Genomic DNA, 27,573 nt, shown 5'->3' with positions numbered 1-27,573 from the left:
TCCCCTCTAAATAGATGAACTTGAAATTTAAAAGGCTTTTTTACTCTGAGCCTTTGTGCGAATTGGGGGAGTGGGGTGGGGAATACAACCAGATTTCTTGTTTAGAGTATTTAAACACTCAGATTGTGAGCAGGCAACACGTTGAAGGTTAATAGAATGATAATCTTCTTGGAGATGTAGAAACAAATATTTCATATTGGTTGAGGTTTACTAAAAAAAGAAAGGTAGGTATTAATAATTTAAGGTTCCCTTACTCTGTTGCTGTCGGTGGCCTCATCTAAGCTTAGGACCATCTTCTGGTGGCCAATTGTAAGAAAGAAAAGTTAGTGTATTAAAAAAAAAAAGGCCCATTTTCATTTGTCAGCCTGAGGATACATAACTTGCATTATCAATTTTCCTAAGTCCCAAAAAGGATCTCTTGTCCCCAGGAACCTACCATTTAAAAGAAATAAAATAAAGACGTACTGGTTTTCTATTTGCCTTAGGGTTATGATTTAGCTGGGTGGGCATCTTATTAGGCTTTGATCAAATCTAGGTATCCATGTTCCCTCACATTAAGTAAAAGGGAGGAAATGCCTGTTATCTACCCACACTGTAGTGTTTGAGCTTGGCTTTTATAATTGGGAGGTTCAGAGAGCCAGCAGGAGCCCTTCCAGGGACAGGAGAGGAGTATGTGACAGGGCGACAGTCCCCTTTCGGCTTTGTGTGCACTGATGACCCACCATTGCTCACAGCAGGCACTTTTTACTGCGCTGCCTGCGGTGGAGGAAATCTGAGTATGAAACACTGGCTCTCAACTTGGGGCCTGAGGAAAATGTCAAATTTCAGTGAACATTTGAGTTCAGTAGGAAAACACAATTAAAAAGTTAAATTGGACACAATTGTTCCTCATTCTAAGGTCCTCCTCATCCTCTCCCTTGCTTCATTCCAAGCTCCTTGTCAGGGTCTGCTCCCTTAGAGGGGTGTTCCTGTATTATGTCAACGTCCCCTCTCTCATAGCAGATTCTATAGTACCTTCCAGAAGTTCTTTCAGAACCAAGGTACTTATTCTCTCAGCTGCTAAGTTTGATGACAGTTCACAGCCCGGTCTCTCTCTCTTTTTCTCTGGGAACTGCACTTGGCTGAAAGAACTTCCCAAACTCAATGACTGGTCAGTGTAGGGGTACAAAGGCAAGCCCCACTTTGCCTCAATTTGGGAACCTCAGAAGGACGTTTTGCTCCAGAGCGCCCTCTGAAGGCCTCTGTTGGAACTGCACGACTGTTTAACCTCCCTCCGACCAGTTTGGCTTCTCTGAATCATTCACAGGTGAGGCTGAGAGCTTTCCCCATCATACCTCCTAAACACAAAGCTCTGCCTCAGAGTCTGTTTTTGGAAAACTCAAAGATGGAGACTGACTGCTGAAGTATTTTCAAAGAGCGTTTGAAATTTTCTTCCCTTTATGTCATATCCCCTCCCCCCACATCCTTTTTCCGATAAGATATTATTTTCCACATAACCAATTATGAAAACCTGTTTCAGGCAAACTTTGATAGTTCTGAATCCAGCAGACATTCAATATTTGGATCCTAGCTCCATTACTTACTAATGATGGATGTTATCTTAGGCAAACTGCTCTGTTATGCCCATTTTACAGACAGGTCAGTCTCCTTGTCTATAAATTGGGCATAGCAGTAGCACGTACCACATAAGGTTCCTTGTGAATATCAGATGAGACAATGTGTTTGAAGTGGCAAGATAGGTTAGCACTTGCTAAATGTTTGAGAAGCACACCTTCCAAATCCTTAAAAAATATTATTATAACCTATCATTTCCCCTTACAAAATGAATAGTCTGCATAGAGGTTTTATTTCTGTGGTTATATATTTCTAAAATTTCCATTTTATTCTTTTAAAAAGTCTATCTGCTTATCTTTTCAAAATATCTTCTTTATTTTCATGGACATGATTTCTTCATGTAACTCTTTCAGCACCCTAAACAGACACATTCCTATTGCTTTGTTAGACTATTCTATAGGTTGGTCATCTTTCTAAAAAATATAGTTTTGCCTATGTTTTGGAATATTGTTTTGCAGGCTAATTAGTGAAAAGGAATTATTTTTCTTTGTCTTTATTTCTCTTCACAATTTTGTGGTTCCTCTACCTCAGCCCCTGGGCCACCAGTCCAGAAACAGATCTACCCACGGATTCTCTGAGGTCCTGATCTGTGAGGATACTCAAACTGCTGCAGCTCTCATCCCTGAGCCAGTGGGAGTCAGAGCCCAGGACTTTCTACCTCTCTTGCCCCACAGTGTCCTATTACGCTGGGCAGGTAATAGGGTTGGCTGCTTCTTTTACTGGATGGCAGCAGGTGGGGAAGATCTATACCCCAAGCCTTTACTGCAAGGATATTATATCCTGTCTCCAGAGACGATGTATTTTTTTAAACCTGAGCTCTCAGACACAGCTGCCTGCTCTCAGGCCTACAGTCTGGTGCCTCCAGCCCAGGGATCACTTTTCATTTTTGTTCTATTTCTGTTGCATTAGAGATGTTAATCTTACAATTGCATATGCCATTACTACATGTTTGGAGGCAGAGCGGGTGTTTTGAAGGTGGTCATATTGGACATCACATTGTCCAGAAATCTCCACAGACAGAAGAGAATAACAAAACCATACTGAGGTGAGAATTTGTATGCTGAGAGGTCTTATTCTGTCTTATCTAGAACATACACAAATTTGTATCTTTGCACAATTATATGTTCCAGACTTTCTGCATAGCTTTCCAATTGTACAGCCAAAGATGCTAATTTGTGAAAACCAAAGATTCTGCACAGAAGCTTAATTGAACAAGGCTAAAGAACTGGATTTATGTACAGTTTCTATGTCTCAATTGCATTCACTTCTATTTTTTCCACTATTAATAACGTTTGGTTGCATATAATTTTGGAAACAAAACTCATCATTTTCCTGCTTCCATAACAATGAGTCCACATTAAACACTACAGTCAATAGTAAGACACAATTATCATCATTAGGCTTACCCGAGTTAATAGAGGTTCACCATTTTTTAGCCACCTGTATGTAGGTTTGGGCCTTCCATTTGCTTTACATTCCCAAAAGACATTTTCTTCTATGGCCACGTGTATATCATTTATTTTTTGAATCCAATTAGGTTGAGCTATAATAGTTCAGAAAGCAAAGAAAAGATATACATTCAGTGTATGTTCAATCTATTTTTATCACATGCAATCAAGGGACAAAAGTAGGCTTATAATAAAATTACTTTTCCAGATGTTTTGCAAATTACAAGACTGGGTAATAGTTCAGGGGGTACCTTTAGAAGACAACCCACTCTATGTCCAACTTGGAATGTCCTGTTTTTGCAGCCCATGTGGCTGGTCTTTTAATTGCAAAAGGCAGAAAATAAAACTAGTATTGCCATATGGCAAAATTAACTGTCCCTCTCCCAAGTATCTATTCTATTTTTTTTTTCGTTTTTGTAGGAGACATATCCCACACGGCCCCACCATTTTTGGCTGGGCTCATGTTTTCCTAGATACACACTACGTTTCCCAGATTTCTTTACAGTTAGAGGTAACCACGTGACTATGTTCAAGCTAAAAGTACCCGTGTGAAAGTCGTGAGAGTGACTTCCAGGTACTTTACTGAAAGATACTTATCCTGGACTCCCATTGTCCCATACCATTGATGGGAAAACAGCCTTGGGCTCAGAGAGAATAGCTATGTAGGATAAAACTGCTGACTTACCAGTCTTGGACTTTGAATGACCTTGTAGAGCAAAGCAGCCCCACACCCACCAGCTGATTTTTGGGGAAATTATGTGGGAGAGAAACTTCTTTTTTAAGCCACTGTATTTTTGGGTCTCTCTGTTAGAGCAGCTTAGTTTGTCCCTAATACACATCACTCCTACGCATTATGTAGATAATTATGTGACTTCTTTCTCCTTCTAGACTATATCATTGTTTATTATTGACCTATTTCATATTAAGAGAATGTTATATCCAAGAGTACGGCTCCAGAATCCCAAATCTCTGAATGAGTCCTGATTTTCACCAAAACTTTCTTAGGAAATCAAGTCTTGTCCACAGTCTAACAGAAATGCAAGACAGCACTCAACTCTCACATTGCCCACTACCCTACACCACTCCCACCAACCAAATTATGCCACCTTTCTCATGCTTCAGTTGAAGTCACACTTTTTCCTCCTAGTTGTCAATAGAAATAAAGACAATATTAATTCCACATTCCATGTCTTCATAAATATCAAGCCTTGCCTAAAGCACAATTCATCTTATCGTTATAACTGTAAGGGCAAATGTATTTAAGTAGAAGACCCTTAGCCCAAAGTCCATGAAACTATCATTCTGGAATGTTTTCTTCTCACAGGGCATTTCTATAGGGTAATGTCTACCAATATAAACTTAATAGTTAGCAGTGTTATCAGTATTTAATTAGAAGATGCTACTCAATATTCTTAACATGTCTCTTAGCTGACTTGACCTCAGTATCTTCATTTAGTGAGGCTTCAAATCAGCTATAATTTAATTCAAAAGGAAATTACTAGTGTGGAGGCTAAGCTGTCTATCTTACCTACCTACTAATAAACAAAACTAGAAAAACACTCAACAAGTCACTTAACCAGCAGAGGTCTCTAAGTCCCTGAATAAATGTTGCTTTCTCCTTTTTCTATCTTCAAGCAATTGCATGCTTTTCAAGGAGCAAAACACAATTTTACAAATCCTCTACTGATGGGGATGATGCATTGCTGCGTATGAGGGGAGGCTGAAAGGGTCGATTTAAAAAAAAAAGTTATAACATCAACAAGCATTAACTTGAATGGAAGGTTATAACCTTCATCCTTGAAAGAGCTGCAAGTCTGCCATTGTTCTATATCTTCCTGCTGCTAATGCAAAGGGAACTCAAAAGGTAGATACCTTTTCTGTTCTCTGCTTGGAGAATTTGATGTGTAACCCTGATAGGGCTAATGGCAGTTGTGTGCCTGATTTCACATTCAACCTGCTGAATATTTACCCCCCACAGAGTCCACGAAAACAAAGCAAACAAGAAAAGCTACAGAAATCTATGTGGAATATTAACAACTAAGCCAAACTTTTCAAAGAGATTGAGGGAAAAATAAATGGAAGGGCAAATGTAACTTATGAAGCAATGTCAAGTTGAAGTTCAAAAAGGAAACATCAAAACCACGTGCAGAGACTGAGATTTCAATGTCATAGATTTGCTGCAACACTTGGGCTTATTCATTGCTTTCTCTCAAAAATATAGAAAGCTGGCAGCAAAACCTTGCCATCACAAAAAAAGGAGATGGGGCAGGGAAGCGAGGGTCTTGAGAGGACTGCGAAAAGACCTTGCAAAGTTCTAACTAATTACTTCCATGTGTTCATTCTGTCTCTTCCAACGGGGTTATGGAGGTTAAGGTGCTTGACAAGAATGCTGGCCAAGGTGAAATCACAAACTGACTCAGGAGTTGTGAAACATCATCAGTTGCTTTCTTTGTTTTTAAAGTAAAATTAATTCATAGAAACCAAAACTGAAATGATAAAAACATATTCCCTTTGAAGTGAATACCTGGATAAGGACCCAGGATTAGGAAAAGAGTATCAATTATATAAATGGCAAAGAATGAGATAATCTTTCTTTTTACCATGCCAGTTGCAGATCTATCGGGCAAACGCCCACACAGTGAAGACTTCTGCTGCCACTCACTTAGACCGGATGAGTCAGATCTAAGTGGGTGAGTTTCTTGTATAAAGTCCTGTGTCTGATGGAAATGGTTTTCATCTCTTCATATCTCTTTGGGTCACCTAGTTCAAAGTCTTTGAATAACAAGCGGCCCATTTTAGTACATGGGAGAAAACCTGGTTTCCTCGGGCTGGTGGGGTGGGGCGGTTATAGTTTCAACAATGCTTTATGCCTCCGTGCCTAAACAATAGCTCTCAACAAGGCCTGAACAGGTTGTATAGCGCTATTATTTCAGAAAGAAAGCTATGTTTAAGTGCCTTTTTGGGTAATACATGTAGATCCCACATATTAAACAAAATTAATCCCATCCACTTATTAAATCATCTATTTTGGTGATTCATGTTCTTTCAAAGTTTGAAACAGAATAATCCCCCCCCACAAAACATATCAAGTCTTGTTCTCAAGCTACAAATTCAAATATAAGTTTAAATGATTGTGTTGGATTTGACCTGTGACACTGTTAGTCTCTTGGATAAATGAACAATCTTTTCATTTCAATCTTTTGTGCAATAACTGCCAGAAATGACCTAAATCGTTGTGTATTTCAGCCACTGGAATCATGCAAGCATCATATCCAATAAGAATTTATATTGTAGATGGATAGAATTTGAACTTAGTGGCCAAACAATTCTCAAAGGTAACTAGATCTCTGATTCTCCCAAACCAGAAATTTCTAATAGGAAGAAATGCCATCCTGAGCCTCAGAACTTAGAAATTTATAAATGTAAAAGAAAGGATAGGCTGGAGAAAAGCATTTAAATTACTATTAGAAAGATGACCCAGTAGCCATTTGAAATTATTCTGGTTTCTAACACAGTCTTGGGGAAGATGAATCACCTCCAGGGAATGCAGAGGTTCGGCTAACAACGCTTCAGAAGTTCATTGGTAGTGGGTTTTATGAACCTGAAGATAATTACTTGGCTTCAATTTACCACCTATGCATACAGCTGCTTCCCAAATTTTATCTCCAGCCTCGAAATTTGGATTGTTGACAAAATCATTGAGATATTCTCATTATCTTCGCCTTCAATCCAACGTTCCCAGCATTGGCACTTGAACTATTTTGAAACCTTACTGTAGACAGTCTTCCAACTTACCCTTACAGTCTCCTTTTAAACCACTGACATCCCATTTGCACAAGTCATTGAATGGAAAGACCAGCTTTACCAGAAATACTCGTCAATACGTTCTGAGGTAGGGTGCACATTTGATCTTCATTCAGCCCTCATGATTCCCTATCTTCTGACTTCAGGCTCTCATCCACTCTACACACAACAGCGGGCAAGCACCCTAAGGCAGGGGCTTTCCAATTCAATTCTGTGGAGCTCTGAGGGTTCTGGGGAGGTATTGTCTTCAACTAGAGAAGCCTTGCTTTGTTTTAAATATTGAGAATTGTATGTAAAAAAAAAAAAAAGGAACTTTATGATTAAACAACACATGCACTTTGAAAAATACTATGCTGAAGCCATGTAAATCTTGCTTTGTAAGAAGCAGCTTGGATTTGGAGCCTGGAGATCGAAAGCTTGTTTTCTCATTTAAATTGAGGTGAGTTTGAACCTGACAGTGTCTGAAGTCTCTTCTAACTTTAACATGTTGTCTTTAGATTACATCTTGAACCAACTGAATTCCTGGATCTCCTGGGTTCACAGTTCATTTGTGTTTTACTCAGGCACTCCTGTTTAGGGTCTCTTTACCTCTATACTGCACTTTTGCCTCTGGCCAACTCTCTCACAGGTAACAATGACAAACTCTGCATAAAAGATAAAAGCCAGGGGCGCCTGGGTGGCATAGCGGTTAAGCGTCTGCCTTCAGCTCAGGGCGTGATCCCGGCGTTCTGGGATCGAGCCCCACATCAGGCTCCTCCACTACGAGTCTGCTTCTTCCTCTCCCACTCCTCCTGCTTGTGTTCCCTCTCTCGCTGGCTGTCTCTGTCTCTGTCAAATACATAAATAAAATCTTAAAAAAAAAAAAAGATAAAAGCCAACTACTGGGAAGGCATACTAGAGGGCAATCGAGCACATTTCTACTAATAGGTATTCACTAATAAATACAATGCATAAGATTGTAGGAAATAATCCGTGTGTGACATAATGGACAAGATTTGTGAATGTGTTTTGTATGTTGTAAACGTTATACATACTAAGAGAACATTATCATCATTTCATATTTTTAGGCTAATATTTACAGTACTCTGTCACCTGGTTCTACCCAGTTCTCTTACTTTCTCTCCAACTATATGTTGTATAAAGTTGTATGCGCAGTGAACTATGCCCAGTGAATGCATAGACCCTGTCAAATAAGGGTCTTCTTTGTCCTCAAGTCCAATAAGCCAGTTCCTCTTCAAACTTTTGTTCTTACCACTTTTTCTTTTTGGAGTATTCTCTTCTAATTCATTCCTAACCTATTTTTACTCTGAAGAAACACCTCCTCCATGAAGTCTTCCCTGATCTTCCAATTATAGTCCTTGTGAATACATACTCTTCATTTGGAACAAACAGCCTATTTTGTGCCATCCCTTGTATTGTTTTTGTAAGGCCTTGAGCTTGGTTCACTAAGCCCACTTCTACCCAAGAAAACCAAGCTATTATTCTAGCCTAACATGGATTAATTTCCTTTTAATTTTCAACTTAATTACTACCTAGTAATTCTCAGAATCTGCTCTTACTGAGTTGAATTTATCCCTTTCTCCCTCCCCTCTCTACCTTCCGAGCAAAATATTACCAAGCATTGACACTGTGTATTTATGGAGTATCTCATCAGCATCACTTTATACATGTTATTTCTCAACCTTATAATAACCTGTAGGCTAAACAGAATTATCCTCATTTTATAGATGAGGCCCAGAAATATTAAGGTCTCGATTCAGAAAGTGGTTCAGTTAGGATGGTCACACAGGCTTGCTGGCCTCCAACATCCATGCTTTATCTATAGGCTCTCAAAAATATGTTCAACCCTGCCATCAGTGATGATGGGAGCATTCTTTTGGACTTGTGTCTCTCAAAGTGTGGCCTCAGGACCACTGGGGTTCCCCAGGTCTCTTTCAGAGAGCCCATAAGATCTTTTCCTTCCAACTATCTCTACTGTATGAGATCAGATTTTCTTCATATACTTCAAGCAAAGTAATACATCGTGACAGCCTGGCTAGTGGAGCACATGTAAGAGTCCAGCTTTCTTCTGTTAAGACAGACATTAAAGAGATTTGCAAAAACATAAGCAATGCCCACTTTCTCATTCATTTTTGGGGAAAAATACAGTCAGTTTCTTAAAATATGTTAATTATGTTAACATGTTGTCATTTTAAAATACAGAAATTACTAAATTAAATTTTCAGTTTTAATTTCTAATATGGTATATATTGGTAGATATAACCCACATAAGCAAAAACTCTTTGGAGTATTTAATAATTTTTAAAGGTAAAAAGGGGTCTGAAACCAAAGGTGTGAGAACTCCTACTTTAGACAAGCACAGAAACTTGCAGATAAATGAATCCACTTATGTAAAACTTGCCACAAGTATACTTAAACAGCATTGCTTGCTGGATAAAAACCGTAATAGCACCTCTGCTTTCTATGACAATATAGAGTAAGGGAATTGAATTGTATTTCAATATGTTGTCCTTGACATGACTTTTTCTTCCCTCATCTGAAGCTTCTCTTGGGCTAAGGATCTCATGACCCTACTTCTGTATCATTTCCCACTGGCCATAATTTATACTATGTTCTCTTGAAGAACTGCAGCAAGCCATTTTATTGTTGACTTTATTTTAAGTGACAGTGAGGGAAACTGAGGGTCTCCTTATCATTTCTGTCCAGGACAATTAAGCAGACTGTTGTTCTACTGTGAAATCACCTTACCTGCTGTGTTCATTTTTTGGTCACTATGCCCTTTAAGCCACTTCGTAGGGCTGAATATTATCTAGTGATCACATATATGTAGCATATCCGGGGGAAAATTAGTATGCTATGCTGCATGATGCTCTGTGTTCACTTATTGATGACCTTAGAGATACTCAAACATTGTTTGCAGAGTCATCAAGCCTACAGTTTTGCCATTCGAGCCAAAGGACCATAGCATACAAGGTCTAGACATACAACTAAATATGTAATTTGGAAAGGAAAATAAAAAGAGCTCTTTGGGACTCAATAATCAGTTGATTATCTTAGAAAATAGGAAGTGAGAAAGTCAACTGTTCATCTGGATGTTTTCATTTTATGACGCCGGTTGTGGAAAATATGCAGAAAAAGTATCTGGATGATTAGTGAATTTCTCCCTTACCTATTAAATTAAAATGTCTTCTTGGTAGGAAAAGTAACATGCAGTATAACAGAAAAAGCAGGTCTAGTCATAGCTCTGATTATCACTCACTGTATGATCTTGGGTAAGTTATTTTAGGTCTCTGGGCTTTATTTTCTTTGCTTATAAAAATCAAAGGGTTGGCCCCAATAGTCCCTTCCAGTTCAAATGTGACAGGATTCTATGAATTATAACCTGCTCAAATACTATACTCTCGGGGCGCCTGGGTGGCACAGCGGTTAAGCGTCTGCCTTCGGCCCAGGGCGTGATCCCGGTGTTCTGGGATCGAGCCCCACATCAGGCTCCTTTGCTGGGAGCCTGCTTCTCCCTCTCCCACTCCCCCTGCTTGTGTTCTCTCTCTCGCTGGCTGTCTCTATCTCTGTCGAATAAATAAATAAAATCTTTAAAAAAAAATATTATACTCTCTATTTCCTAATGGAAATATGATGATTGTACTCTCTTAACACGTGTTACCTATAGGAGAAATACAAAAGGTATTAAAAATATCAGGTTCTTTTAGTTCACACTTCATTCTTCTAAATGATGACTATATAATACTATAGGTCTATTTGTGAAAGAAAGGAAGTGACTATACAGACACAATGAGGTAGAAAAAATGAGTAATTATCAAGTGAATTAAACCCATTTTATACTTTCCTTTCCCTTCCTCAAAGATAATTACTTTAGCACTCTCATTCTATTTTCTCTATGTAGACTGGCTGCAATACCTGATGTGACAGCAAGCTGTGAGCTTTGTGGAGAACCAGGAACACCTTGCACGTACTTTCATCTCTGCTTCACTCTGCCACTTGCAAACAGCTTAGCACAGAGCAATGGTTCTCACAGTGTGGACTCTAGACAGGCTGTGACAGCATTACTGAAGTATAGCTTATAAAAAATGCAAATTCTCAGGTCCTGCCCCAGTCCTACACAATCAGGACCTCTGCACAGGGCCCGACATTCAGTATTTTAATAAATTTTCCATGGTATTCTAATGCTCACTCAAATACAAGAACCTCAAGCATGGCATTTGGAATCTAGCTCTGCTTCTTACTATGTAAACTTAAATCAGCTTAAAACATAATCTCTTTGGGAAGTAGTTCCATCTACACACTGAGTTTGTAAGAATAAGTTTAATTGGCTCTAACTTTAAAATATATCTTAAGTCTCTCCATTTATTTTCCTTAAGTCCTAGCCACCAACATCTCACCTAGATGGCTCCCTGACTGGCTGCCCTGCTTTTGCTCTTGGTTCCCCATAATCTATTCACCACAAAGCAACCAGAGTGGTCTCTAAAGACATGAATCATATTGAGTCATTTCCCTGCTTAAAATGGTTTCCCATTATACTCAATGGTTTCCCATTATACTCAAAATAAAACCCAAACTCTGTGCCTGGCTTGTAAGGTATCTGTCACCCCCCCTATTTTTCAAAACTTTTTGCCCTTTCTCACCATGATTTAGTTATATTGGCTTCCTTGAGGCAGCTCAAGCATGTCAAGTAATTTCCTGTCTTGGGGCCTTTGCAATTCCTTATCTTCTGTCTGGGATGCACTTCCCTTGAAAGTCTGGCTCTTTCTTATCCTTTAGGTTTCAGCTCACAGTTCAATTCTCAGACTAGTCTTCCCTGACTACCTTATTTTATGAAGACTTTCCCCTCCTCCTTGTTATTTTCTGTCATATCATCCTGATTATTTTCTCCATAATTCTTACCACAATATGAAATTTTCTAGCTCATTTATTTGCTTAATAGTATATTGTCTTCAACTTCTAGTAGAATACAAGTTCCTTGAGGGCAGAGATTTGTACGGCCTACCACTGCCTACCATAGGTATAGAGACCTCTTTAGGCAACAGGCTCAAGCAATGGAAACTTGCACAAGTCAAAAGGGCCCAGGGTGACCATCAAGCTGAACGCAAACAGGATCCTCAAGCTACCCACCCTGAAATAGTCATAGGCCCTAACTGACCAATTACAACAAGCCGAAGTTCCTAAGATTACCAAAAAAGGGAAGATTCCATATGTTCCCACAGTCCCTCACTTCACCCTCACGCCCCTGACCACTGCCTCATGGCAGACATTCTCTCCTTTGCTGTCCTGCCTGCTGCTCCCTTGCAGTGTGTTCAGTAAATTTCTATCTCCTTTGTTATAAATTGGGTGAATTCTTTCACCGTCTTTGTGCCACAATACAGCAGACAATGAAGAAAATAGTTGTTGAACAAATTAATAATATATTAAAATTCCTGAAAAATTTCTACCTTTAGCAACAAAGATTTATTGTATTTTACTCTTGAAAATTACAGATCTTTTTGTAGAAACTTTTTTATGCTGAAAAATGTCTGAAAGAGCAGATTAAAACTAGACTACACTGTATAATGTATAAACTTATCTAGCCGCTGTATCCCATACCTGAAACTAAGGTAACATCGCGTGTCAACTACACTCAAAACAACAACAACAACAACAACAACAACAACAACAAAATAACAAAACAAAAACTAGACCTCCCTGGTCAACTATAAGTCATGGCAAAAATAAATTGGAAAGACAGGGTAGGGTAAAATGTTTTATGTCTGAGGGGCGCCTGGGTGGCACAGAGGTTAAGCATTTGCCTTCGGCTCAGGGCGTGATCCCAGCGTTGTGGGATCGAGCCCCACATCAGGCTCCTCCGCTGGAAGCCTGCTTCTTCCTCTCCCACTCCCCCTGCTTGTGTTCCCTCTCTCACTGGCTGTCTCTATCTCTGTCGAATAAATAAATAAATAAAAAATCTTTATATAAAAAAAAAAAGTTTTATGTCTGAACTAGATTTAATTCTTCACACAGCCCAAACATGAGTAGCACATGCTAACATAAAGATAGAGCTATAGTGGGAGCACTCCAACCAGGAATAGGGGCTGCTATCCTTTTGACACAGGGAAGATGGGAAGAATGGAACCATGTCCAGCAGGCCTTTGGAGGAAGGTTAAATGGTTCCAGTGTAAGATGAGAAAAATGGCCGTTTTGCTAAGCCAGATGAGAAGGCAGTACACCTGTGGTTGTTGAAGTGGAGACTTGATGAACAGAATAAACAGTTGGAACCATAAAAAGACAAGCAGGTTTCCAAACTCAGACCCATGGTTTATAATCCCTGAGCATAGCACATCTTAATGTTGTAAGAAATTCTCTTGTCAACAAAGACAGAATGTTCATGGATAAGTGACTGGGGCTATTTTCTCCCCTTTTGTGATCTACACAGTGATTTTAATTATAATAACTCATTTAAATTGGAGATCTAGACAGCTGGATATTAGGGACTCAGCATTGGGAAAACCCAATAGAGACCAAAAAAATAAGAGAAAAAAAATGACAGCCAAGCACTTTTGTATAATTAATCTCTCCTGTGACAATGAAAACAGTTCGATAATTTCTGTGTCACTGATATGCTAGTTGAGGAAAAACAAAAGAATAAACATAGATGCAACAGCCAAGTGCTATTAAACTCAACTGATCTGACAAGCTTCTAATATCAAGGGTGGTTGACAACTGAGAAAAAAGCTGAGTTATCTTCAGAAAGCAGGCAGATTTCATTCCGCTTTTTCCCCCATGCATGGATGCAGATAACTCCATTTAAAAGGGAAACACTGTTAGAACTTGATTTTCATCTCCAGGGCAGAATCCCTGAAGAAAAAACCATTTTACTGCACAAGGCTGAGGGCCAGTGACAAGCTTGATTCTCCAGAACAGTAACTCTGGAGTATTCTTTTTCTAGCGGAGGAAAACTTTGACCCACTAGAAAGCACTATACCAACTCCTGGTTACAGAACATTTTATACTTTCGTAACAAAAACAGATACCTCACTTAAAAGAAAATCACGAAAGCTAAAATGACTTTATTCAATTAGTTGAGCAACTCAAATAACACTTCGGAACAACCACAACTAAATTATTCAGCTAATAAAAAAGAGAAAACACTGGCCATTTACCTGAATAGTTTCAGGTTGTCCTTACCTGACATAAGAAATCATTATTATGCTCTTGAGAAAAATGTACCCTAAACACTTGAAAAATATATCAATTTTATCTCACTAAACAAATATGTAGCTTTTGGTCCTAAGTTTTTTCAGTCAATGAACTATAGAGTCTTTTGCTTTTCAAACAATCAAATAAGGTATCAACTACCACAGGTTAAGAAAGAGCCAAGGTCAAATATCAAGTCCATCATTTCGTGCAAGTAATTAGGTCTTTATAACTGTTGAAGAAACATGAATGATTAATGGAGTGTGTAAATTTATTCAAACAACTGTTGCCCAGGTCATCATGCGAAACGGTTTCTAGAAGCATGTATGCTCACCTGCCACCCTGGATATATCAGGTATGTGAGTTCTAAATCCTGAAGGTCATGTGCGGGAGTTCCCTGCAAGCTAGCTGATACTCAAAATCTCCAGTCGGTTTCCAATCATGTTTCTAAAGAAGATCTTATGACTAATGAACAAAATCTTTGGCTATATCTTAAAACCAAATGCTTTGGAAGAAGAATTAGTGAAATAAATAGACTTTGGTGGTATCTGTTATTGTAAAAAATAAGAACACTTAAAACTTTTGCTACAACTTGCCCCTGAAGAGCTACTCACAGCATTTTAATATTCATCGTTGTATATTTAAACTATTTTTGAATAATTATCAATCTACAATAGTTATTTCCAATATCCCAGAAAGATGGGATTCAGACATGTTCCAATTTGGCAGAACTCAATTTGCTTTCAAAATGCCTATCCAATGAAATCCCTTTTTGGATTTCAAATCGATACCCTCACAGGCTTTCCAAGATTGGCTAAATTGATGACCACGTGCTAGCAGTTTTACATTTATATTATGTTTGGATCAATGCCGACGATTTGATTGGAATAGGAGCAGCTGCACATGAAAAGTCTTTGGGGTGAGAGAGATTTGTCACGCTGCACTCTGATAGGAACTAAATTTGGGGAGTGTGCATTTTGAAATGTTCATGGTACCACATTAAATTGCTATCAAATAGAAGCAATTACAAAGAATTAACATGAGCCCCAAATCAAAATTCAAAGAAGAAAAGCACACAGTTTAAAAAGAAATACACCAGGAGAAGGAATCACAAAGCTTTCCTGTGTCAGGTTTACAGCCTGATGACAAGAAGAAAAACACCTCCTTTGCAAGTGCATTCCCACTAAAACCTATCTCCCAAACACCTCAGCCTGATTTCTTCCTCTCTGCTCTGTCAACGTCTTTGCCCCCCACCCTCACTCTCCACACCCAGAATCACCCCAGATAAGCTAATGAGCAGCAAACCTAGAGTTTTACACAGTCCGATTTTACAAAATCTTTTCTGAAAAGCCTGAATGCACACCTCCCGTTTATGCTTTTAATACCAAGGTCTGTAGCACGACAACTGATAAATTGGAAATGCAAACTTACCATAAAAAGTCAGCTGTCCCCTTGCTACATTTTTCCCTCTTGAATTTTCAGCCACACATTCATATAAACCAGCATCTTCTTGCTGAAAATTGGGGATCTCAAGAATTCCATTTGACTTGTGTCTTCTTGCTTTCCTTGCTATAGGCTTTCCATCAGCTCTTCTCCAGATAATAGTTGGTACTGGACTGATAGTGAGAATAAAAAGGAGTGCATCAAATTAGAGAAAACTGTATCTTTTATTTGAACTTACGCTTCCCATAACCCCTTTCTTCTATCTAAGCTTGCCTTAGTATTCCCCTAACTTTATTCATTCACATATCACTTTATGATTTTAGCCATATCCACATTTCTAGTATTACTATTTATATATTGTTTTTCTTAGAATCAAATAACCTTTCTTAACCTTAAATAAAAATATGTAATATTATCACTAAAAAAACAGATTTTATATGCTTATTATGTTTTAGTATAACTGTTTTTTTTCCTAAATCATAAATATGAAAAGAAAAATGTCCATGCACAAATGTGTCAGACTGAAGATGACTGCAAATTCTTTCACATTCTTCCCACATGAGGTCCTCTGCCTTAAATCTGCTGGGTTTTGACCACTTTGATTATTTAAATAAGACATAAGTGATATTGTGTCAGTTTTTAGAGTTAGGAAAGAAGAAACTGGTAGCCTCGACTTTCTGTCGCTTGGAACATTCTCTGTAGAACCTTACCAACTTATAGCAGCCGTTTGCTAGGAGAGTGGTTTGGGGAAATTTCACTTAAAATAGTAAGATAAGGAAAGAAGCCATCTGTGGGGTCTTTATGTACTCTCAAGGCATCTATCATCCTACAGCCATAACTGTGAGAACACATCTTAAATTGCAAGGAGGACATCATTGAGTCTGCAAATCAATGGTTTAGCAAGCTAACCACAGCTTTTAAGACTGCAGCTTCCTACCAGGGGATACAATTATTTACTTATTTATTTTTCACAAAAAACACACACAGAGAAGTAATTAGGCTAAAGACTTGCTAATCTTCTCTGGAAAACCTGAGATGGTATTTAAAAAATTAAAGCCATCAATTCTACTATACTTGTTTTAGAACAATTTAAGTTAATTCAACAGACACTAACTCAAAATGCAGAAAGGGCTCTATCAAAAGTACATTACGGGTGCCTTTACATTTGATGAGATATACACTTAATACATGCCTCTACAAATAACTGTACTTAGACATAGTCTTCCTGCTCTTAAGTGGGCAATGATGATGTGTTTTGGCAGCTGGATATGCGTACCCAAACATTTCTGTGTAGACTGGAGGAGCCCAATTTGGGTCTTTTGTTTTTATTCCAGTGCCATTCAAGCAGTGTGAATAGAGTTTAATTCATATCCCCCTTTGAAGTATGAACGATGTGAATTTTGTTCTTTTTCCAAAAAAGATTTTTCAAGGTGTCACCTTGCATAGTTTACCAAATTTATACCTAGCCTATCCAGCTATCCGTTTTCACCTTTTCCCTGGATTGCGTCTCCCAATGTATATATTTAAAATAAAAAAATGGGGCCATGTTATACTGTTTAGCAATCTGCTTTTAGTCTCTTAGCAATAAATCATGGGTATTTTCTCTGCTCATATGTTGCTTTACGACTTGACTTTTAATGTCTGTACAGTGTTCAGTCCTACAGATATGTCATAGTTTATTTAATGTGGTAAGTTTTCAGGATATAAAATTTATCACTGTATTGTATTGTGCCAAAGATGCCATTGTAGCTTACACTGCCCTGACTTCAAAACATGGAAACCAAAAGAATACTTTCATGAGAGCTGAAAATACAACGATAAAAAGGAACATCTTTCTTCTATGGTTGGTGTAAAATGCAAAAAAATATACAGAAACAGATTAGGTGCTGATAGAGGGATTGAGCACAGGCTAGTGTTGTTGCCTTAGTCAACACTGGGGCACAGGGAGAGGATGGGGAGTTACAATGGGCTAGCCGGAGACAAGGGGTTGGGTATAGAGATTAATATTAATCATTAAAATCCATAGGTGATCTAAAAATTCTCATTTCAGATGATAGTGTGTATCATTTATGCCAAACCCTTTATTCAGGGTCACTGGGAAAATCTTAACTGATCTGTTTTTCATTTTCTTTGTGGCCTCTGAAAGATGCTTTATGGAAAGGCTAATCGGATTCCAAGTAGGCTTATCACTCCACAGACTTAATAATAAAGTTGTGAATAATTTTCAGATATAAGATCTCACCTATCTTTAGCCAGAACAGAAGGAAATCCAAAGTAGAGAGAAGAGACTGATAATTTAGAAAGAAATTCAAGAAAAGTTTGATGTATCCTCTGTAAACTAGAGCCAGAATGAAAGTCCATATTTTCCCAAATAGTCAGCTTGAATGTACCTCAAATGAAGGCCATTGTTTTCCTGTCATTCTGGGTTAGAGAGCGTGCACATTACAGGTCACAATAATAGAACAAAATACTTTTTCAGAATTGCCCATTCTCTTCTCTTTTGTGGCCACGTCAATTGTGGCAGCCTAATCTCCCTTGCGCCATTACACATCCCCTCTCCACGGTGAGAGGGCAGAATCAAAGATGCATACATAGAATTACAACAAGAAAGGCCTGTCTTGCTTTTAGGTCACCTCAGAAACCATCCCTGTGAACAGTGCAAATACAATTCTCTACCTGCCCCAGCTGAAGGGAGGACAAGATGGAAGAGAAACCAGAACTTACTTTCCTAAGGCAAAGCACTCCAGCCTCACTGTTGTTCCTTTGGCCGTCGGCACTGTTTCTGGGAAGTGCACTTCTATTTTTGGCTCATATTCGCCCATCACCCCTGTGAATAAACAAAGGAACTAAGTCTTTGACGTTCTTTTAAAATGTATGTGAGTGTTTTTTTGTTAATGTAGGATGCTCTCATATATCATTACGTGCACAATTAATTTCTTCATTTAAAGTTGGTTCTATCTCTAACCAGCCTTGAATTGTGGCTCTTCTCCCAGTTACTGCTAGGGGAAATTTTGTATCACAGTGCCATACCATCTGCCTAGGATCAAATTCTCTGTGCATAGAACTTCACTTATCAAAAAACCTTTTTTTTTTTTTTAAGGCAGGCATGGACCAAAAAAGGACGGGAGAGAAAAAGTCCAAGTCACCAGGAAAATCAAATAAATTATCTTTTTGAAAACATACTGCAGAAAAATTTTAAGTATTCAAAAAAATACTTCCATGCTTTATTATGTCTATATAAGAAAAAAAAATCTGAATAATCAATTTGTGACCGTGAATTACTTTATCATTCACTTTCAACACCAATTTGAATTAATCATAAATTAGTGCACAAAGGTAACATCGAATGCCAGTATTATTGTATTCTGAACCAATGTAAAAAAGACAGTAGGAAGCAACTACAGAAAATAATCTCAAAATTATACCCACCTTCCTAATGGCATGTTTACTTTGAAGGTCATATTCTCCCATTTTCCCATATCCTAGAAAATGTACGATTGTTGTCAAGGTAACACAACCTAACAATCTAAGTCCATACTTTATCACTAATGACTTATCAATTATTTCTTATCAACACATCTTGACCCCATCTCCCATTGCTCTAATTGATCAAATACATTTATTTCTATTCAATTTCTAATCCTTTTCCATGGTCTCTGTTTCAGCTGTGCCAGTACTAAGTTTGGAATTACCTAACTTACTAAGAAATGATAGCATCCTCTATTTCACCTCTCTTTTAGGTTTTCCATAGTTACAGAAAAAAAGACTGAGGTGAATCCCTCAGGAATGCATGGAATGGATGAGGACAGGTACAATGACAGAGAGAAATAATCCCACTCATTTTGCAGAGGCTATCCTTTTCATCTGCAGCTTTAATGTTTGGGAAGCATCAGGGGGATTTCCTTAATGTGTCAAAGGAAAATCAGCACAGTCAATGACATAGCTGTCTAGTCAGATTTGCCATGAGGTATGTCATCCAAAGTGCAAAGTTGAACATAACTGGTTTTTTCCTTTCATAGAATGACAGGGAGGATTAGATTTGGAAGGGACCTTTGAAATGAGTTATTTGGGCATTTTTTAATCTTGGCATCCATGGATGCATACTTTCCCACAGAGAGGATCTGTAGCTAGCAACCTATTCTCAAAAGGACTCTAAATAGGGGCACCCAGTGATACAGTCGGTTAAGTGCTCGACTCTTGGTTTGGGCTCAGGTCATGATATCAGGATCATGGAATTGAGACCCATGTCGGGCTCTTGGCTCAGTGGGGAGTCTGCCAAAGTTTCTCTCTCCCTCTCCTCTTACCCCTCCCCACTATGTGTGTGTGTGTGCTCTCTCTCTCTAAAATAAATGCATCTTAAAAAAAAAAAAAAGACTCTAAACCACTTCTCCCAGAATTAACATCAGTCCTAATCTGTCTTTTCCTTTTGTAAGCAAGGCTGTAATCTCAAAGCACTTTGTCTTCAGTTTTACAACAAACTAGTTAGTGTTCTGGGTTGCAACTCTGGTCCCGGATTCCTCTTTTATTATGGCCTCTCACCACTGCAGTGAATAACACTACAAAACTAGATTCAAATACACTAAATTCAAGCTTGCCACATTTAGATTCAAAACCATCCTTTCCTTTTTGGCCAGTCTGAGTTCTCTTGCACTTAAATTTGGGTTGGCCTTTCTTTGAGCATTTGCCACAAAGCTAGGCTGGTAAAGAAGTGGCGCTTGCTTATGACGGCATTCGCACACAGCTGCTGAACTTGCTAACTAACAGCGCACGGCTGACTCATCGTCCCATAAATATCAGTAGTATGACTATGAACGCAGGAACAAGTTAACACCTTTTAGTGCTGTGTGTGTGGTTATGTACTCCAAGAGCAGTGTTAATTAAAAAAAGAATTGCTTCGAGAAAAAGAGGTCTTTTGTGCTCCCAGGAAATCAAAACAGTCTGCATTGCAGTGTATCGTGTGTGGGACGGAGATGAGACAATGATGTTAAAATACAAGGGGCAAGGCTGTTTCAGTAGTGATCAGGATTCCCCCTGCCTCCTCTTTCTATAAACATTCATACACACTAGGTTTCTTTAACCCAGCTCTGAAAGATATACCAAGGAGCAAATATATTTCACAGGACCTCTTCCTGAGAAACTGAAATATCACTGCAATGCAGAGACAGAGCAGAAGATCCCCTGCCCTGTTCTCTGCTCATCCTAAACTCCTACGTACCAAGGCCCTGAGTCGAAGTCCACTCCTCCACGATCCTTTTTCTCCACCGTCTGGCCTATTCTCTAGCCCACAGTGGCCTTTAAATGACCAGATAGCAACAAACCTCTTTGCCTCAGTTCTCAATGTTACCCCTGACTTCTTTAAAACACACGCGCGCGCGCACACACGCACACACACCCACACACACACACACACATTTATGGAGGTATAATTTACGTACAAAAACCTGACCAATTTTAAGTGGTATTAGAAGATTTTTGGTAAATTGACCAAGTTGTGAAACCATGATTTAGAGCATTTCTATCACCCATGATCCTTCATGCCTGTTTCAGCCCCAGGCAATACCTCTAATCTGCTTTCTGTCCCTGAGAATTTGTCTTCTCTGGACATTTCATACACATGGAATTAGACACTATGTGTTCTTTTGCATCCGGACCCTTTCACTTGGCAGAATGTTATCAAGGTTCATCCATGTTGCAGCATATATCAACAGTCTGTTCCTTTTTATTGCTGAATAGTATTCAACCGTATGGAGATACCACATGTTATTTGTTCGTTCCCTGGTCATATTAACAACAAAGTAACACAAAGTGAGTGGCTTAAAGAAAAAGGAATTTATGCTCTTACAGTTCTGGAGGTTAGAAGTCATAAATGAGGGCCATGACAGGGCTCTGCTCCCTCTGACACTGGGTAAAATCGTTCCTTGCCTCTTGCTAGCTTCTGCTGGTGGCTATCAGTCTTTGGTGGTCCTTGCCTTGCAGCTCCATCCCTCCAGTCTCTACCTCTGTCATCACACGACATTCTCTCTGTGTCTTCTCTTTATATTTTTATAAGGACACCAGTCATATTGGATTAAGGACCCACCGTCATCCATAATGAATTCATTGAACTAATTACACCTATATAAAGACCCTATTTTCAGATAAGGTCATATTCTGAGGTACTTGGGGGTTACATCTTCAACATAGCTTTTTTGGGGGACACAATTCAACCCATAATACCAGTTAATGGGCATTTATTTAGGTGGCCTCCACTTTTGGCTATAAGGACTAATGCTTCTAAGAACATTTGCATGCAAGTCTTTGTGTGGAAATGTCTTTCATTTCTCATTTTCCCCATGATTTTTATGTGGATGACTTTTCCCTTGCTACATGTCTTAGCTCAAACGGTGTCCCTTCAGAGGAGTGTTTTCTGATCACACTACCTAAAATAAGTCCCCATGTTATTCTTTATTAACATCTTATTTCTTCTATGTTAATTACACAATTCATAATCTTGTTTATTCATGAGTCTAGTCTGTCATCTCATCTTGATCGTAAAATGCATGACATCAAGTCTTTTTCATATGTACTGCTAGCTTCTATCATTGTTTCTTCACTTAATTGGTACTAAAAAAACTACTGCCATATAAATAATGTCATTCTACACATAAAATACTGGGCCCCTCTCAAACAGAATTACTATTTTCTATCATCTTTATAGCTATTTATTTACATGCTATCTCTTCCTTTGTGCTTTCATTTCCTGGAGGAATGGAAATACTTCTATACCCTAGTTTAGTACCAGGCATATGAAAAAAAAAATGTGATCATTTGGAATTTGTGGAAGGGAGGAAAAGATGGAGGAATACGGGCCTTATACTATGACACATAGTAGTCCTTAAGTCAAACATGCACTTCTTTCCAGGCATGGAAGTCGTTTCGAAGGTATCATCATCATGGCTTCTTGTAGGAGGTCACTCCTTTATACCAGGTTTTTTTCTAAAATGAGCTCTAGGTTGTTTTTGTAGTCATATGGGTGATTTCTGGGTTGATACACACTGATCTATATTTACAGCTATAGAAATTAAAGTAACAGAGTTAGTAATAATACAGATTGATCTGGATTTATAGCAGTAGTTATAGGACATAAAGATATGGATCAGAGATGGGATGGCATGGTTTTGATGATGTTTAAAGAATTTTCATTATATATAAAGATTGTCCTAGTATTAAAGTCATAAAAAATGAAGGAAGCAATTTTCTCCAACTATATTATCAACATTTTGTGTGGGGGGGTACCTGCAAGCTATTCCATTTAATTCGTTACATCTGGCCCAAGCTATATTTTTATTTGACTATTTATTTAATTTTAACTATTTTGGCCTTTACGTTCTAAATTAAATTTAAAAAGCTATTGTCGTTTTTATTTTTTATGAAACAAAAGGCCCCTTACAACAAGAGTATATTTTTCAAGTCAGTCCTCTGACCACCTGTACACTTTTGAACTTAATTGGTCTACAGCTGCTCTAGTGATTAACAGAATGATTAGGCAGAAAGAGAAAGGCTACCGATGGAATTGCTCCAGACCCTTTTTCCATCTTCAAACTATTTAAAAGGTGGGAAGATATAAAGGCCTAGCTGTGTCACAACCAAGGTAAGTAGAAATAAAGAGTGCATATCATACAGTCGGAATCAACCAAGATATATAATCTCAGTAATATTCCCTTTCTCTTGCATGATTTCATTCATTCACAATACAATTTCTCTACAGAGACAACTTTTGCTTTCAATTTTAGAGACATTCATACCTACAATTTTAAACATAAAGAAATATAGACGTCTCAATTCATGAGAATGTTTGTCAATGTTTTCCATTCCATCGTAACAACCGTGAAAGTTCAGTACTTGAAATTCTACACATTAGAGTCCTCAGGAGTCAAGGGCTTAGCTATATTTATATTCTGATGGAGTAATTCAGTAAATATTCATGTAACACTAACCATACATGATGCACTGTCTAACAATGGGAGCACAATGTGAATAACACACACCTGATTGTTATCTTCATGGCACCTGTAGGCTACCCTTCTTCAGTGCCTTTCATGGTGATCTATGCAGGCAGTAACTGTTTACTGAATAATTGGACGAGCTGACTTCTGAGGAAGACATGGCTAGAAATTCCTAGGTTTTTTTTTTTTTCCTAAACCAGTGGTTCTCAAACTTAAAATCACCTGGGGGGCTTAAGTTTCTGATTAAGGAAGTTGAGATAGAGCCAAGAATGTGCATTTCTAACAATTTCCCAGGTGATGTTGAAGCCTCTGGTCCAGGGAGTACACTTTAAGAATTTCTGTAGTGACCATGACTTGTTAAGCCAAAGCAAAATTACGACACAATAATACTAGACTCCTCTGTGGACTAGTCATTGGGAGAGTATTAGTAATGGAATCCTACCGGGGACAATGCCCATCAAGAGACTGGGCCCTGGATATGACCTTGTGGCAATGACTGTTCCCCTTTCGAAAACTAAAATATCATTAAGGTGACGCTGATGTCTATAAGAACATAGAATTTAACAAAATAACTGGCAAATTACAGAATATGAAAGAGAAATCAGTCACACACCATGCTTGTTTAACTATAATTTGCAGAATGCTGTGTTGGCAGAAAGAGGCCACTTTGCAGAGTTGAGTGCCATAACATTTTGCCAACACCTGCCTTAGCTGGAATCTGTGCTCGCTAAATTAAACCACAGAAGGGACTTTTACCCACTTCCACAGAGTGGGGTTTTCTACTAGAAAAAATTGCAAAAATCATCTTATGAAAAGTTCCCACATTGACTTTCTTGTGAACTAAGTCATATGATGTGCAGTTCATTAAGCTAAAAATATTTGGAAATACCTCATTAGTCCTACATATCCCTTTGGTTGAGTTTACACTTTGCTCTTTTAAAAGAAACTTGTTTTGCTCTGGGTGGAAGGAGACATTGTGAGGTCTAGGGGACCATCCAAGGAATTCCTTCTACCAATATCCACCCCCTAATGGGTGAATTTCCATTGAGTTTGAGGCCACAACTATCTAAACAATGACCCCCACAATGCTGGAGAGGAGGAGTAAGGAAGCTGAAGGTTGTATGTACATCACCTCTTAAATTTAGGGTTTTAGGGTATCCTCAGAAATCTGTAGGATGTGAAAATAAACATGTTTTAACTTTAAATCTGAATTCTTTCCTTCCTTCTCAATGATTAAAGTGTAGAGATAACTTGAATTATTCCAGAATGCTATCTCCTATAAAGGTAGAATGAAAGTATTCATGCTTGACTAAAACAGCCCTGGTTTACCTGACATCCTGAAGTAACCGGCTAAGTGTCCAGTTTGGGCAATTAATTATAAGGTGTTCTTCTTTTAGGCAAAAGAAAGCCAGCTTTCATCTTCCTTTGATTAAGTACTTTTATGCTCAACCTACTAAAAAGTTCTTCATATTGTCTTGAACAGTACACTCTCTCTCTCCCTCTAATTTGAACATGTTGGTCCTAGTTCAAGTCTGTGGAGTCACAAAATACAAGGCTTTTGATGGATACTCTTCATATATTTAAAGATATTATCATGTTGTCAGAGACTGGCAAAGTTTGACTGTAAAGTGACAGAGGACAAGGATTTTATTTAGGTTTTGTGAGCTATACAGTCTCTGTTAACTCTGCCATTACAGCTGGAAAGCATCCACAGACAATATGTAAACAAAAGAACATGGCTAGGGTCCAATAAAATTTTATTTACAAAAACAGTGGTGGGCTGTATGGCCCACAAGCCCTAGCTGGCTGACCCCTGGCTTAGAGGAAACGAGAAAAATAGCTAAGTTTGAGAGAGTTGATAGAATCGACAAACTATTAGAGTTAACAAGCGATTTCAGCAAGCTTGCCAAATGCAGACTCACACAAAAAAATAGCATTTCTGTACATCAGCAATAACTAACTAGAGAATGTGATTAAAAATAAGAAACCATTTGCAATAGCAACAAAAATTATAGAGAATTTAGGAATTAACTAAGAATACCCAACATTTCTATGGAGAAAAATGTTAAACTTCTTCTTCTTCTTCTTCTTCTTTTTTTTTTTTTTAACAAAAACAGGCCATGGGGCGAACTGGCCTGCCGGAGGGAGTCTGCCGATTCCTTCTCTAAACAAATACTGTACCCACTACCTGGAATTCTTTTCCTCCCTTAACTCCTGATGGAAGCTTAGCTGATCCCCAGCACCAGGCCAGATTTCCTCCCATCCAAGGCGGGATTAGATGCATAATCTCACTACACCCTTCACTGCTCCTTATTGGCTCTTATTACAAAAGAAACTTAAAGGAACCTGCTTCACTTCTTCACTCTCCCCCAATATGGCCCCACTCCTGCCTCAGGCTACAGTTAGGCTTCTCAGCTGCACTGTGATCTGTGATACACAGACTTCTGCATTCCTGATGACAGGTATCCAACAGGTACTCCATGAAATATTTGTTGGTTAAATGCATAATCAAACGAACGCCCCAAGTCATCTCTATTTTAGGCTAGACACCTCTACTTTCCATATTCATTTCAAATCCCTCTGTCTGTACATGTGTTTTCTGGAACTCAATTCAGTAATTCTAAGAATGAAACTTTAGACCCTTTATTAATTTGGAATTCTCTAAGACTATAGGTTTCCAGGGGCTGGGATCACATCTTTATATTTCATAGTGTACCACACACAGCGGGTACTTAACAGATGCTTCCTAACTGACTAGCTAAATGACCATCCAAGACCTTTGGCCCCCATGGACCTGAAATGGAATGACTGTGCTAGAGGTCTAAAGCTGACTGCCAAGTTTCTAAGCTTGTCAAGCCTTCAAAATATCCAGAGCCATTAAGACACTATTAAATCAGATTAGCAATGGCAGTTTAGCAAAATATCTCACATCCTCTAGTCATTTAGATATTCTCCTCATAAAACACGTTTTACGCCCACAGATCCTCAACTGTGATGTTGTTAGAGAATTAAAAACAAGACATGATTGCTGTGACAAAGCCAGACAAAAGTTGCAATTAGAAGTGAGAGTAAAATAAAGCAAAGTGTTTAAATTCTAGATCTTAAGTAACATAAAAATATGTCTAAGTGAAGAACGTGTTTCTACCCATTGCCAGGCAGAACTGTCATCCTTGCTAATCTAAATGCTTGGTCATCAATAAAAGGTTGTAGATCAAGTTTAAAATAAAAAAAAAAGATCTGCTTAATGAATGAGCTTTTGATCTTATCCCACGAGGTTAATTAAGTGGTCAAAAAATCAAGCTGCTTTGTTTATGAACACAGACAGTGGTGCTAATGCTTACTTGAGGGTCTAATCCAGCTTGGGGCAGTATTAGAAAAGTTCGCTAAGGGCAGATGACATATCATAATGGAGGATACATTATACTGCATCAATATTATAGAATATCCTACAATAGTCTAGTTTTATCCTTTCCATTTTTAAGTCTTTGGTCTTAAATTTGGAACTTTAAGGGGAATATAGTTTTCTGAGCCACTAATGGTCACAGAGGCGAAGGCTCACAAATGACTATTTGGTCAGAAAGAGGGAATGCACCTCGTTTTGTGCTAGGATTGGTTCTTAGCATTGGGAGGAAATCCGAGCCCGTGAATAGCATCTGTTGATTAGCCCTGGATACTACCGGGCCTGTGTGAATTTTGGGATTGGAGTAAGGTAGCGCAGAAGAGTTGTGACTAGAATCTTAGAGGATAACTAGGTTTAAACATACTTCTGACTTATTACAAATCCAACATTTTAATAGCTAAGAAAACAGAGGATCAAAGAAATGGCATGATTCTTGTCATGTGAGTTAGTGGTAGATCTGAGACTACAGCCCAAATTTCATGACTTCTTTTCCTCTTGACTTTTAGTCCCATCCCCCTTTCACTGCATCCCACGTGAGGCCACGGCAAAAAAAGACAAAGCTGGTTGGCACTGGTCAGGGACGTTCTCAACCCTATGTCCAGCACATGTACTTCTGTCCTCCTTGCTCTGAAACTGCAGGAAGTTGAGGTTATCAGCTAGACCCTTGTCCACTGGGTTAAAGCTGATTTCAGGTGAG

The 27,573-nt window shown here is 38.5% G+C and overlaps 1 protein-coding gene across 8 annotated transcripts in view; it reads right to left on the bottom strand.

Annotated features, from left to right (window-relative positions):
- Positions 1–27,573, bottom strand: part of LOC113256632 (contactin-4) — an 877,814-nt gene that overhangs the window by 140,189 nt on the left and 710,052 nt on the right. For all 8 annotated transcript variants that reach the window (XM_057311891.1, XM_057311888.1, XM_044385021.3 and 5 more), the window contains 3 exons: positions 18,216–18,318; positions 15,480–15,664; positions 3,021–3,157 (listed from right to left, as the gene is read on the bottom strand). In XM_057311891.1, the coding sequence (XP_057167874.1) occupies positions 3,021–3,157; positions 15,480–15,664; positions 18,216–18,318 (425 nt within the window). The remainder of the gene's footprint in view (positions 1–3,020; positions 3,158–15,479; positions 15,665–18,215; positions 18,319–27,573) is intronic.

This window comes from Ursus arctos, unplaced genomic scaffold (genome assembly GCF_023065955.2).
Source record: "Ursus arctos isolate Adak ecotype North America unplaced genomic scaffold, UrsArc2.0 scaffold_14, whole genome shotgun sequence".
Classification (NCBI taxonomy): Eukaryota; Metazoa; Chordata; class Mammalia; order Carnivora; family Ursidae; genus Ursus; species Ursus arctos.
Note: the sequence above shows the minus strand (reverse complement) of the source record. Positions and strands in the feature narration are given on the sequence as shown.